At 39.9% G+C, this 15,780-nt stretch overlaps 1 protein-coding gene across 2 annotated transcripts in view; it reads left to right on the top strand.

Annotated features, from left to right (window-relative positions):
• Window positions 1-15,107, top strand: part of LOC133994917 (WD repeat-containing protein 7) — a 107,501-nt gene extending 92,394 nt beyond the window's left edge. For both annotated transcript variants that reach the window (XM_062434155.1, XM_062434154.1), the window contains exons 26-30: window positions 134-283; window positions 417-499; window positions 1,995-2,094; window positions 8,708-8,812; window positions 10,942-15,107. In XM_062434155.1, coding sequence (XP_062290139.1) covers window positions 134-283; window positions 417-499; window positions 1,995-2,094; window positions 8,708-8,812; window positions 10,942-11,145 — 642 coding nt within the window. In that variant the 3' untranslated portion in view covers window positions 11,146-15,107. The remainder of the gene's footprint in view (window positions 1-133; window positions 284-416; window positions 500-1,994; window positions 2,095-8,707; window positions 8,813-10,941) is intronic.
• The last annotated feature ends 673 nt before the right edge of the window (window positions 15,108-15,780 follow it).

The following is a 15,780-nucleotide window of genomic DNA, read 5'->3' as shown; positions in this document are numbered from 1 at the left end:
ATTTAAGAAGCAAGTTACTCATCTAATAGTATTTCTCTCTTTGTGTAATATCATTGGAAGATATATATTATTATATATATATTCTTCCTCCAATTATAACAAGTAGTACATATATATATATTTGGTCTTCCAGGTTCATCGGTTCAACGCGGCCCAGGCCAACTCTCAGTCGCAGCAGAACGTTCACACCACCACTCTGGCCAGAGCCAAGACTGAGATCCTGCGAGTGATCGACATCCTGATAGAGAAGATGCCCGGAGACGTCGTGGATCTGCTCGTCGAGGTAAAGAAACATTTCATATCATAGATTATATTGCATCAACATCTCTGGAAAATGTTGAATTCATTTTACAAAACACAACCAGAGAATCACCACCACCTCCTCCTCATCTCCTCCTCTTCTTCTTCTTGTTCAGGTGATGGATATCATCATGTACTGTATTGAAGGTTCTCTGGTGAAGAAGAAAGGATTGCAGGAGTGTTTCCCTGCTATTTGCAAGTAAGTGTGTGTGTGTACGGGTGCGTTAATAAGCCTCAACACATTTCCTTATAAGGCGAGTGGGGGGGGGGAATTTCTGGAGGAGTTAAAGCAAATTGACCCCTGGGAGTCTATGCTGATGTCAAAGGTCAGGGGTCAACTCACAGGTGACAGATAGCAGCCTCGGGGCATGTGGCTGAACTAACTCAATCTGTGTGCGGTTGTTGGTGTGTGAATATATTAATGTGTGTCCCCTCTTGGTCTTAATTTGGGGGGGGGGTACAACACAGGTATATGAGGTGTAATATTTAGACCATTTAATGATGAATGTTTTTTATTCCAATCCCATTAGCAATACCATCACTTACCTCAAGCAAAGAACTGAGTTGTTAATGGGTGGACGGATGCAGGGACGTCATGTCATTGGTGCTGCAAACCCTCACCAAGCCAAGTTTTGATGATTTGAATAAAACCAGAGACATTTGAACTCAATTACATGCTATACCTTTACCCATGCCAGAGGTACAAGAGAAGCTCTTGCCCTTACATTTAAACATTATGGCTTCCTCACTAGCTGAGGCTCAGGAGACATTCTCGTAGTTTGTATGAATAATTCAGTACTCCATACTCTTCATTGGAGAGATGTTGGATGTTGGAGGGATGTTGCTCCAATATCCAACATCCTTCCAATGAAACATACCATTTGAAATTCATTAACATGAAAAAAGAAGTGGCAGGCAGGTGTTCAGCTATCCACGAATGTTGATATCATGCCTAATCGTAGAGGTATGCCCAACGAGATCTACAGTAGTTAGTGACTTCTGAACAGTGTGTATTTATAGCTGTTCTAAATGGCCACAATGGACAGTGGGAGAAAAACTCAAACTGTGCTTGCTTTCCCACCTTCCATACACCTGTCCTATAGTTGCAAGAAGTGGCAGTGGATGTCAGAATGTCAGTTTCGGAAAGTTAGAACCGTTGCCGGACGCAGATCTCCCCAATCCCAACACCGGAGGTTAAAGGGGGAAGGGGTTTCAGACACTGTTCCACCATCTAATTGCGCCACGGGGGACTAAAAGAAAGGCAGTGCCTGGGGACTGTTATACTCTGGTCAGGGTATCTGGTTTGGCGCGTCTTACAAGTTCTTGTTTTTTTTATTTTCTCTCTTTTTTCACTGGTGTCCACAAATCCCAGACTTATTTTTGAGGATAAATTTCTGCTTCCCAATGGGGAATTTTGCAAAGCATTCACAATCTTAAGTGTTTCTTTTGCTTGTAAGAATGAACAGTAAGTTTGTGTATGTACATGTACATTATCTCTTTGCAATCTTACAGATACAGTATAATATGGTTGTTTCCTGTTGGTTTTTTCCCTCAGAACTAAAGGTGTCACCCTGGTATTGTTAACTCTGTCTCTTCAAATTCTTCCCTCTTTCTTAATGAAACTGTTACATAATGCCGTAATGCCATAATGATTGAATGTTGAATGTGTTTCTGTGTGTTGTGTTTTTGTTCAGGTTCTACATGGTTGGTTACTGTGACCGCAGTCATCGTATCGCCGTCGGAGCTCGCCAAGGTTCGGTGGCCCTCTACGATGTTCGTACGGGAAAATGTCAGGTACGTTAAAATCTCTGTTTTGTTTGATCACGACACAAAGAGAAACCTCAGCAACTGATTAGTGTCTGATAGACACCAAAGTCAAGATTTAAGGCCTTCACACACCTTTTCTTGCGATTGATTCACACATATATATATATTGTTGTCGAACTGTTTTTTTTTTCATGAGTACTTTTCACAAAGAATGTGAATATTATGCAAGAAACAAGCTATTTCTTTCGGAACAATGCCAGTTTTCTCACATGGAATAAAGGCATCAACTGCTCTCGAAATGCAATCTGCACAGAGACACGAGATGCAAGTATCCTGCTGTATGTTGAACTTATTTATCGTATCTACATTCAGCGTTCTATCTGTTCAATCCAGACTGACTCCGACCCGCGTTCAGCGTCTCTGTCCACAGAAGCAGCCATTTGAAATTCAAAAATTTGTATCGCTGCTGGTGTGAATAGTTTTGACCCTAATATTCGCAGGGGTAATCATATTTTCGTGTAGTTTATTTGTCACGTCCCTAGTGGCCTGCATCATGCCTGCATCATTAGACTCATGTGTCTAACTTTCCTTTAATCCGTTCATTTGCTCCCCTCCTATCTTTAAATCTTTCTATCCACTCATGAAAAGGAGTGATTACCTTCTAGGAGAAAGGAAGAGATGAAAGGAAACAAGGGAGATTTGGTGTAAACCAGGGGAAAGGAGAGTGAGGGAGGGTGAAGAGAAGACAGGGGGAAGGAGGAGAGGAGTTTTGTTGCCTCGGTAACTGATTAACGATGAAGCGACGACTCTCTTAATCACGGTTTTGTCTTTGCGCGTGTTCGCGTGCGATCGTACAGTATGTGTAATCGTGCAGCGCGTGTGTTTACGTGTGCTACCAGCCTGTGTGTTTGTTTACGTTTGTGTGTGTATTACCGCGTGCGAGGGTGCGCGTTGGTAATTTGCTGCGTATTGATCTGCAGTAACCTGAGCAGTCTAGTCTAGTGGAGGGGGCCATTTATATCTGATAACAGCACTGGCCCCTGTTCACCCAACATCTAGTTTGATTGTGTATGTGTGTGTGTAGGTGTTTATGTTTGTGTGCACGGTGTAACGACAGGAGGATTTTCCTTAGTGTGTTATTTGCAGTGATTAACATTTAATAGATAATGGCTTTGCAGGAATGTTGTGTGTGTGTGTGTGTGTGTGTGTGTTGGAACCATATGAAGTGTTTAATTTCAGTGTCATTAACATGTTTGTATCTTTTAGGTTTTATTTATTCTGATCTTTTGTATTGATTCTGATACTTATTGGGACTTTTGCTGAGGTTGTGGCTGCCACAAATTGGCGCCTAATCACCTGATTATCTCCATCAACAATCGGGCAACATATCAGTGTAGGTATCAGACAGCAAGCCACTATTTCTTATCTTTCCTACTCTGAACTACTATTAAGACTGTTCATTAAAGCCTCTAACAGCTGTTGTAAAATGTTGATAGTGAAGCAGCTACTAGTAGCTTTAATCAACAACATTAGGAACCGTTTTTTGTCAGTTTTAAATACCACAAGGAGTTGTTTAATGTTTACGGGGAATTTTACACACACAAAGTCTATTTCCAGGTTTTACGTGACAATGTTAATTTGTGGAGTGCTCCTTAAAAAACAAAAGCAGACTGAGGTGATAAGACATACTGCCAGTGGCGGATTTAGAAATAGGGGCGATATGGGCAGGCGCCCAGGGTGGCATCTTGACGAGAATGTGAGTAGGATGAAACAGACAACAGATGACAGATGAAGAGAGAGAGAGAGAGAGAGAAGAAGAAAAGTAAGGAGGGATGGCCTTACAGAGGGAAGATGGGCAAAGAGGAGATGGTAGAGGAGGGGAGGAAGGGAGGAAGGGGACAGGAAGGAAGAAGAAAGAGTATGAGGAGAAGAGGGAGATGAAGGAAGACGCAGAGTTTCTGTTTATAATTCATCTGTGTGTGTGTGTGTGTGTGTGTGTGTGTGAGTGTGTGTGTGCTTGAGTGTGCTTGAGTGTGTGTGTCCAACCGTAGCTAGCTAGTCCCTGCATGACCATCTGCCACAGCTTTGATCAGCCTCCGTGAACAGGCCTTTGTCAGCTGCATTACTATGTGTGTGTGTGTGTGTGTGTGTGCGCGCGTGTCCAGCTGCTTGCTCCGCTTCTTTAACAGACTCTACTGAGTCTACTAATTGAACACAAAGAAACTATCTGACTGATCTTTCTCTCTGCATCTGTTTCTTTCTGTAACTAGTGGAACCAAAAGGAAACGTTGTGTTACTGAAGGTGTGCCTCAGGGTCAGCAGGGTTAGCACCTCCCTCACTACACCCCCATAGGAAGCTGAAATCACCTATTGTCCAGGCTTTAGCTGGACTCATGACACAGGGGGTTAACTGCTGGTTTGCAGTAGAGATGGCTTTGCTGGATGAGCGTACATATAAGATTACTGAGCTTTTTTCTTCATGCTTAATGTTATCTTTACTATCAACAATCTACACCTGAATTTGGAGAAAACACACCCGCCAAAGCTGACAGATCATAGTTATTGGGGTCTGCAGGTGTGTAATTACATTTTTGAGCACTGTAATTCACAGGGTCGAACCAAGCAGGTGATTGGTCGGTGACAGACTGACCACAAAATGAACTTCTGTCCCCTCCACAAGTTTTTCTAACAATCTAATCATCATCTTAATTAACACACATACATATACAGTATGAAGTTTAACATTAAAATTCACTCATGTAATAACATATATTTAATACAATAATTGATTTGTTCTCTATCATAAAGTCCCTATAAAGTGAATTCTTTGATTTATATAGATAGATAGATAAATACATCCACACTTAAGAAGCACATCTCTGACTATCCAATAAATGAATAAAAACGAATGACTAAAAAATACCCAAAAGTTGGACTAATAAAACAAATATATGTATATATATTTATGTAATAATAAAATAGTCAGTGTGCAAAAAGTGCCAGTGGAAGTGCACTGCAGTATCTAAAAAATATCTAAAAGATATAACTGTTATAATCTGAAAACATTTCTGTGTTCCTGATTTGCTGAGCTTGCATATACAACTATCTAGTGATCTAGCGGCATAGCCTGCATAACCTTGGCCCCTCCCCCACTACATAAGAACAAGAGCGCCCTCTTGTCAATGGTTGTATTACTACATCCAACGTTACTGCTACTACAGTTTACAGTTTGCTAGCTAGCTATGTCTGCACCACAAAAATACATCTTCCCTGAATGTGTGTTGATTTAAGTGATAATTAAAGTCACACTGTTGTGTTCACTCAGGCCTGTGCTGAGTTAACTACCTCTTACACACATCCAGCTGCTTTTCTAGTCATCTATGTTGTCGACATTGTTACTTTCAATAGGGTTTTGTTGTTAGCATTCCCAGCTAGCTGTAACCAGTTGTTGACATTCTCTAATGAAACCAAAAGACTGCTTTACAACTGTAACATCACATATACAAATACGTTAGCATTGTTAGCATCCTCTTATTGAAACGACTTCACTTTGCTAGCCCTAATCTTACTTGACACACCACTAAGCTGCAAACTGCTAAAATGCTAAAACTAGACCTGCTAGCAAGTAATGGGGTCCAAGTACCCGATTCATGTTAGAGCTAAGAGTGTGACGACTCGGGGCGACTAGCAGTCCATCGCTGAGTAAGGTCCTATCAGGATGTTTAAATCACGTGTGTTTGTAAGCTTGTACAGGCTCAATGTAGTGAACACATCAATAAGAAAGTATTTTAATAAGCACTGAATGGCAAACTGTATTTACCTTTATTATAGCTCCCCCTAATGGTGGATGCAGAAATACACAAGAATTAAATAAAAAATTAAAAAAGTGAATACACAAACTGTGAATGACTCAACTTTCTGTGAAAAAAAGCTATTATTGGTTAATATTGGTTAGCATTCACAGGGGAGGTGGGGTTTAAGAGCTGTCAGTCTTACTCATGGGGGTCGGGAATAAAAATGTGACGAGCCCGCTGTGTGAGATATAGACACACACACACACACACACACACACACACACACACAGTGCTGTCCCCCGGCGTCAGGTGTATTGAAGTACAGAGTGCTGTAAATGGTTTCAGTGTGCTTCACTGCTCTCTGATAGGCTGATTGATTTGGTAGGCAGTCCACCGTGACACATACACACACACACTCTCACACACACACACACACACACACACACACACACACACACACACACACACACACACACATACACACACAACCTGATCATAATATATATGAAAGCATCAATATTTGATGCACATTAAACAGTTGTACTCTTGCATCCTGTTTTTTCTCTCTTGCTTTTCTCTCTAAAACAACCATTTTCCCTCCTTTTTTTGGTGTTTTTCTTTCACCAGGTTGTTTTCAGGTCCTCAGAAAGTCCTACAATATGCAGATTACCTCATCACATATTCTAAAATAGTGTCAAAACAGTCGTATGTAGTAATAAAAAATCGAAGTGGCTTTGTGTGGAGCCAGCAGAGTACACAAAGAATGTAACAACTTAAAGACAAATCAATAAGAAATAAAAAAACAAATCAATTTAATAAAGCTACCAAACCAGTTAATTAAATTGGTTTTGAACCGACAAATACATTCATTACATTTTGATAATAATAATTTCCTGATTCTGTTTTAGAATTATGAATTAATGAATTGATTTTAAAGTGACTCTGTTACTTGTTCCATTTACTTTAGTGTCGTTTTCCATCTCACAGTTCATTTGTGTCCTACTTTAGTATTTATAGTTCAATCACATCCTGTGTGTGTGTGTGTGTGTGTGTGTGTGTGTGTGTGTGTGTGTGTGTGTGTGTGTGTGTGTGTGTGTGTGTGTGTGTGTGTGTGTGTGTGTGTGTGTGTGTGTGTGTGTGTGTGTGTGTGTGTGTGTGTGTGTGTGTGTGTGTGTGTGTGTGTGTGTGTGTGTGTGTGTGTGCTCTCCAGGTTGCATTGTATTTGAAAGCATTACTAAGTGTTTTAAATATGAGCCCCAGACACCTAGAAGCTTTTGACTTCTAAAAAAAAAAAACTCAAAAAACTCAAGTGTTCATGTCAGACGTGTCAAGTGGCACTTGTAGATGAGCCTGCCAGCTGTAGCTCAGATGTTAGAGCAGGTCAGTCAGTCACAGTCACTCCATATGTTGAAGTGTCCTTGAGCAAGACACCAAACCCCCCCAAATTGGTTGCTTTTGGACAAATGCATGTGCCAAATGAACAAGTGAATGTAACGATTGCAGGTCTGTGAAAAAGCATTTCTAGCTGAAATATGCGTCGGCGTGAGCTGATGAATGTTTGCAGACACACTCCGTCCACTCTGTTACCTTTAACGGCAGCGGTGATGGGAAATGAGATTTGGGATCCGGCCAAAGAGGAAATAATGGAAAAAGAGAGACTGATGGAGGTGAAGGATGGAAAGAAGGTTAAAGAGAGGAATGTAAGGGATTCATGAAGGAGGTGAGAGAGGTAGACGAGGATAGAAGGCTCACAATAATTCAGCTTTTCTTTCAGCCAACACAGCTGGAATCTAATAGGGTTTCCCCTTTAAAAGGGGGAGGGAGAGAACGAATTAAAAAGATGAGATTTTCATTTCATTGCGTTATGTTTTTTTTCTTCTTCTTCTTCTTTTTAATCGCCACAGACGGGTTATTATTTCAGGCTGCGGACGCTTGAGGCAACGCGTCTTAATCTCATCTGGAGGTGAGAGTTTGTAATCGCAGTCGCAGGCAGAGGCAGGGTGAAGATTTCTTGTGGGGAAAGGGGGGGGGGGCATTTATTACGTTACACACCCAGCATCTGGCGGGACGGTTTATTGCGTTACACGTGGCACGGCGGCGCTTTATTTTGTCCCCTGAGTTCTGGAGGCGACTGGCAGCATCTGTTGGACCAGAAGCCGGCCCCTCATCTGATGGAATTATCTCATCCCAAGCAAACACTTACTGTCAAGAAAAATGTGGGCGGCGCACGAGAGAAGTTTTTTTTTTTTTTTACTGACACGCTTCGATAAAATTTCAACGAGGACCAAAATTTGTTTCATCTTATTTAGTTTTTTTTTATGACAGAATTTATTGAAGTGTGAGTTTGGATCTAAAAGGAATCATTTGGAAAAGTCAAGCTTTGCTCTTATGTTAGCTTCTATGGTTGTTTTATTGTTTTAATAACTTACTTTAACATTGTTCGAGTCAGTTGTTCATCTGTGAAAATGTTCTGTTAAACGTCAATAACACTTCATAAAGTGATGTTTGGCCTTACAGAGCAGCACACTAGCACTCACTTTTATGGCACAGAACAGGAACTGTCAATAATGTAGTGATAACACCAACAACACCAAAACCTTGTAATATTATAACATTCAGACACATATCTCACCCAGCAGAGGGAGGAAAAATAATAGTGATGTCATAAGAAACGTGCTTGTGTGCAGATCAATGAGTAAAGCAGGAAGAGTTCAGGACACTCTGTTTGAGCATCTTTCCAGTCGTCTAAATGTTGTTCTTTTCATCGTATTTGAACTTATGAATTAAAATCTCTCTCTCCCTCTCCCTCTCTCTCTCTCTCTCCCTCTCTCTCTCTCTGTGTGTAGAACATCCACGGTCATAAGGGCCCAATCACAGCGGTGTCGTTCGCACCTGATGGGCGTTACCTAGCAACATACTCCAACGCTGACAGCCACATCTCCTTCTGGCAGGTAAATGACCCATTACACACACACACACACACACAAATGCAGACGCATACTTTACTACATTTATCTCTCACACTCTGTAATGTGAGGACACTTTTTCTTCTTCAGAGGTTTGAAACTTTTAAAACATTATATTTAAAGGCCGTAGAAAGTTTTAAATCTAGTTATCACAGGTGATATTTAATTTATTTGAATCATCAGACATAAATTAACCCAAAACAAAAAATCTGAAGCATTGCAGAGAAAATGTACCTTGAACAGATGTTGAGTTTTATTCATGGACTTCTTGAAATTAAGATTCCACAACACAACATCTGTAACTGCTTTAAAGTATCAATGACTTCAACTATGTATTGACCAGCTGTGCAATATTTTCCCATATCTTCATTGACTTTGGATGTTTTATTTAATTTAATTCTTCTGTATTAACAAAATTCAAATGCACAATGGAAATAATAAATAATACATGTTCAGGTGGCTGACCACACTTACAAACAAAACACATACACACAAATAGACTCACACTTCTTATCTTCTTCCCAGAACTGTTATTTTGAATGAAAGGTCTTTATGACCTCTGACATGACTGTCTGCAGACACACACACACACGCGTGCATATACACTAATGGCATTACTGTAAGCATAAACCACTGCTAGCACGCCGGCAAGACGGCTGCTGTGGTAATGAGCTGGCAGACGCTCTGTCGGTGAGTGTGTGTGTGTGTGTGTGAGAGAGAGAGGGAGGGGCAGTGTCGTCTCAGGAAACGATAGTGTCTCCTCGCTGTGTTTTTCTCACACACACACACACACACACACACACACACACACACACACACACACACACACACACACACACACACACACACACACACACACACACTGTAGCTGTGTCCAGTTTCAGGCTTGGTCTTCCTCGCAGGACGCAGCGACAGAAGCCTCACCGATTAAACTCAACATTTCCTCAGAGGATTGAGCAGCTTCCTCACTAACAAGAACTGCTGATAATGGTTAAATGTTCAATACTACAGTGTGTATAGAATCTATTGAAGTACTGTAAGGATAGGGAAATAAAGCAGAAAACATTCAGCTCCGATTTGCACTGATGGTGCAACCATTACATATGTTGTGTCTCAAATCACACACTTCTGCGTAGTGTGCAAATTTCAACAGGTTAGTATTGTCTCAAATCAACCGGAAATGGCGATTCACACGTTAGCAAGCTAGCATTAGCATTCGCCTTATCATTTGCGGTACCAAAGCATTACAAACTGCTAAATTAACCCAATAAAACTGACTGATGGGTCATGTGTGACAACAGTATAGTGGTGCTTAGTGTAAGAAACACATGTCTAATGCATTTGTATAACGCAGCGATGTTCACCGTAGTTTAAGTCCTCGGCCACCATTTCCCGTTTGAAACGTGGTCCCTCCCCTTCCGCTACGTAGCCAAGATGGCGACCATTGAGGGCAAAAGGTGTCCATAGTTCCACACTCAACTTTTTGACCGTTTTGACTGCATCATCTGAACTCATAGTTCTCATACTTCTCAGTGGGATTTCTCAAATAACTAAATATAAATAAATATTTAGTGTAAATACAGAAGTACAATATTTGAGAAGGGTCTAGTTTAAAACTAGACTACCAACTCAGAAGAAGGACTTTGCACACCCACTAAATTACACAACCCCAAAATGGACATTGATGCTGATATTATGGCAGAACACGTGGTCTGCTTTGGCAGATGACAAAATCATCTTAACATAGACTCTTGTGGACCCTTTGCTGAAAGTATAAATTGGTTGGATTCTTACAGTGAGCAGTGAGAGACTAATGAACACACTAAAGTAAGACTCTTGTTATAGTTGCATAGTGGGAGGAGCTGTTCTAGAGCAGGGCTTTTATTTATGTCTTCAGTGCTGCTGAATTCATCCCAAACTGATCCAGATTCTGAAAGTGGACTTATCTAAATTGCTATGTGCTGATTCCAGTTCGTCAAGTGTGATAATGTGCTTTAAGTTTTCCACTAACTGTTGATGAAACGTTTGTCATCTTACAAGCTACAGAGGACTGACAGACAGTGAATTCAGGTGTTCTCTGCAGCTCACCTTCATGTGTTGTTTGCCCTCCTCAGATGAACACCAGTCTGCTGGGCAGCATCGGGATGTTGAACTCGGCCCCTCAGCTCCGCTGCATTAAGACATACCAGGTTCCTCCGGTGCAGCCCGCGTCTCCAGGCTCCCAGAATCACCTGAAGCTCGCCCGCCTCATCTGGACCTCCAACCGCAACGTCATCCTGATGGCCCACGATGGCAAGGAGCACCGCTTCATGGTCTAATCCTGATCCATAACTTGAGCTGAGCTTCCCGTTCTTACATCTGACAGACCTGGTCCTGTTCTTAGGGTTTTTGCTCTTGAGTTCTTGAGACTGAAAAGCTGCAGAATGAATTCACAAAATCGTCACTTTAGTTTAAAAAACAGAAAAGGTTTGGGTGTTCAATGGGATTTGTCTTAAAAAAACACATTTCACCTGAATATTTGAAAAGATCCAACTGCAGTTTGGCTAGAAAAGTAAAAACCCAGCTGAGGTCCAGGTATATCTATAAATTAGAGGTGATCGTTTTTTGTTTTTATCTCCTACAGTGATACAGACTCACTCTGTAATATATTTAAAGGCTGTGATAGAAGGCTTGTTTACAGTATGATTTGCGTTGATGTATTTTTAGTTGTTTACACCTTCTTGTCATTCCTATTTATTAGCTGTTTCTGCAGAATATCATAGATCTCCTCAATCGCCATCTCGCTGCAACCATTTTTGGTCCTGACTACATTTTCAGTCATCCTTTTACCCACAAATCATTTGGCCTCCCAGCTAGCTTTTACTTTATTTCAGGTAGTTGTGATAAATCGTATCACTACACATTTGCAGATATTTGTGGATTTTATTTTGCGAAACACTGATTAGAACAGATTTTAACAGTGACTCAAAAATGAATCGACATTCTTTTCCAAACTTTCCGCTAAACTTTTTCTTTTTTTCCTCCATTGCTGGAATAAATGTTGTGGACTGTTGAGAATGAAGCTCTGACCTCTGTAAGACAAGTACACACTTTTCACATTTCAAACTGCATGTTTGTGTGTGTGTGTGTTTGCTTTTACTCTTCTGGCACCTTGGAAGCTTTTCCATCCTTTCTGAGCTTCACGAAGAAATGCATGTGTGTATGTATGTGTCTATGTGTATGTGTTTGCACCCAAGTGTATTTTTACTGGTAAACACACATTCTCACTTCAGACTGCTCATCCTAAAAGCTTGATCACAGTAAACCATAGATGCTGGAGGTGCAGCAGTCCTCACTGCAAATATGAGAAAAATCAACTAAGTAAAAAACTAACGAAGACATTTTTTAAAGGTGTAACTGTAACACTTAATGGTCCAACAAGAACGTTTGTGTGGTTTGATGCACAATGTATCTTACATAAAACTATGACAGTGAGAAGCCAAACTGGTAGCTGAAAAAGAACCAACTTTTTTGTGGTCCACTAGGCATCATTAAAGGCTAGAAGGAGCAAAAGTGTTTACCTCAGGCTGCTACAACTAGTCTGCATCAACACTTATTGCTACTATACTCAATTATGCATTTTGACATGCAATGGAAATAAAAACAACAATGAGCACAAAGTATTCCTTTGTGACTGGTACTACTATATGAAGTTTGTCATTTATCTCATTTTCTTCTTTTGTATTAAGTCTAAACACTTAGTTTTGTCCATCAACTGGTTATTCTCAGTCCATTTGGTGTCTTTAGCTTTCCTGTTTTGTTCAATTACAGCAATCTTTATAATTCCTATGTCCACATTTTGGTCGGAATCCTTAGATGAACCACTTTTGAACCACGTTTTTTCCTGATGGTGGGTCATTTAATTCACTTTTTTCTTCCTTTTTCATAGTTTCAGTGCCTCCCAGGATACTAAAGCTCTCCTGGAGGTTCAGATGTTTAAAGAAAAACAGCGTCTGCTTCTTTTCTTGCATCATTTTAAAACCTCTGTTTTTTTGAGTGAGTGTGATTTCTTGAGTGTGCGCTTCTTTGCAGACGACGACGCTTTATATTTGAATGATCGATGTTAAGACTTCTTCATTTACAGTTTAATATTTGCTCCCTGCCATCTGATGTTTAGGAGGGTAGATAAAAATGTGTACATATACAGTATATATACATATATATTTCATCAGAGCTGCTGTGTAATGTAGTCTGGTGTTACTCTTGTACAGTGAGCGTGTGTCCTGTTTGGTGTATTTATTGTGGCTAACGTGACTGTCTGCCTGGCACTGACTAGTTCCTGAGATCATGATCATGAATTTCCTGTGTTTTATATCTTGATCTATTTTTTTTACCCTCAGCCACTTGGGGAAATTAGCATATTTGGGATTAGTTAAAAGGCCAGAATTAAGATACCAGTTAAAATATCAGAAGGAGCAGAAAAATGTGATGAAAATTAAAAACATCACAGTATAATATTTACATCTTAAGGTGTTACATAGAGAACTTGAGTCCTTTTATTGAGGGAAACAAAAGGTCATTAATAGGACACATTTACACTTTTTTTCTCTTTTTTTGAAGTATAAAAGAAAACTACATCGACCCTCTTGGATGGTACTAACAGCATTTTATAATTACCTGTTTACAGAGCAACTTAGCAGAAGCTTAACATTTGAATGGTTCAACTTCTCACGTTGCCGTGGTGATGAAGTGTACTCTACGACGTGTGAGTACACTGACATCAATGTTAGCTGTGGTTACAGGTGCAACAGAGCACACTTAGGACTGCATCATGTTAAATCTGGCTTAGAAGTTTGCCAGCATGACTCTTTGCAGATGACACACTTTTGCACATTATCACCTTAACTGTTGGCTTGGACCTTTTTTTCACTTCAAATTTATGTCACTGTTATAGTGCACAAAGTTTTATGCAGAGAGAGAAATATATACATAAATATATAGAGAGATATGAGTTTATAGAGTGACACTTTCTGTCAGAATCAGACTGGGTTTCGATGTTTTTACTTTGATTTGTGTGATTCTTCGAGGCGGCTGATGTATTTTTTTGTTTTAAGGACACTTTGCTCGCTTCGCTTCTATCTTTTCCCCACCTTCCTCTCCTTCTTCCATCTCCTGTCAGTTTCATTAGTGCTGTCAGAAAGCTTCTAACACCGTTACACACCTGTAAACCCGAGCGTGTCAAAGCTTTTCACAAGTTCTTCCTCTATTCAAAAAAATATATATCCAGCAGCTCGTCAGCACGGATTTGAAAACACACACAAACACACACACACACACACACACACACACACACACACACATACACACATACACACATAAACACATAAACACACATACACTCACATGTCAAGTCCAGCAAGTCCAGACAGCTTTGAGATCTTAATCTTTCGTTTTCTCCACCACTCTTAACAGTTTGGGAAAGTATGTTTTTGGCAGCCTCTCGAGGGAGGAAAGGTGAGAAAAATGGAAGAAGGCAGAGAGGAAGAGCTGAAGAGTAAGTAACAAGTGAGGAAGATCAGGTCATCCACCCAGAAAAAAAGAGGATCTTTGGGTGAAGCTAGTGAACCGAAATGCCTCCAAGAACCTTCTGTTTTTTACTCAAATGCAACTACATGGAAAAATAAGACGAAATGTAACTTTAAGCACCTCCAAAAACTGCAGGCTTGGAATGTTTAATAGTCCTAAATAGATCTTTACAGCAGCCGAAATTGACTGAATTCTATGATTTAAATGAAGAAATAATTACATGTGAATTTTTAGGGTTGCTTTCTTTTCACATTGTCCCTTTCTCCTTCTTCCTCCTCTTTTCTTCCTTGTTTTCCTTTGATAGCTAAAAGCAGCTTCAGTCCATCTCTCAGACAAATTTCTGCTTACAGTTTTCAACACACACACATTCATTCCTGACATGTGATTCAGCAGCTTCATATTTAATATAAAGATACACCTGCGGATAAATTATGAATTTCACACTAAATGTAATGGGGTTTTTTTTTTTAAATTAATTTAGTTTTCATTGTAATGTGTATTTATTGTTTATAAGTACAGTAAACTCAGTCTCTATATTTAAGAGTGTGTGTGTACGTGTGTGTGTGTGTGTGTGTGTGTGTGTGGTTGTGTGGGTGATGTAGTGCATGTATATGAGCTTCCTGTGATGTAACACAGGTTGAATCTACTGTTCATCATATAAACATGTGTTGTGTTAAAATGTGCTGTTGTTGACTTTGTGTCCAATAAAAATGAAAATGAGACAACGATGACTCTTTTTGTTCATATTTACTTAAAACTGACCGCCGGTTATTCTCTGTAGGTTCATCACTATTAGCAACGGCTCTCATTTGATACATTATTATGAAAGTATCAGTTACAGATGCTTTAAAGTTACTACCTTTTTAAAAATGTCAGCTCTGAGGTGTTCTGCTGGCCTAGTAATAAGACACATACTATATATTATAATAACATCCCTGGTTCTGTTCTGTCTGGGGAAACTTCATATCCATCATACACATACAGCATCTATTGTCCATGTGTCTATCTGTCCATGTGGAATTAAAGAACTGGTAATAATATATAGCATTTGTGCACTCTTGTGTAAACTATAGTTACCTCCTGCAAACATGTATGAATGTGTGTATGTGTGTGTCCTCTGAGGATTACCTCTGCAGCTATCTCTCCTATCTGTACCAAGAAGAAAAAATAAGTGTGTTTTAAAGCAAGACCACATTGGAATCAAATCTAATAATTCATATATGAGTTTATGAAATGTTTATGAATGTGTAATAAGAGTGTTGCAGCTGTAGTAATGTTTTGTGTGTGATATCTAGTGTCAGCAAAAAAATATCACTCGCTAAGGACGTGGGGCTGTTAGCACACATTAGCTGATACACTAAAATGGAACAGAGTCCTCATTAGTGCTA

The sequence above is a fragment of the Scomber scombrus genome, chromosome 15 (genome assembly GCF_963691925.1).
Source record: "Scomber scombrus chromosome 15, fScoSco1.1, whole genome shotgun sequence".
NCBI lineage: Eukaryota > Metazoa > Chordata > Actinopteri > Scombriformes > Scombridae > Scomber > Scomber scombrus.
The sequence above is the reverse complement of the archived record's forward strand: the minus strand, read 5'-3'. Positions and strand labels throughout refer to the sequence as shown.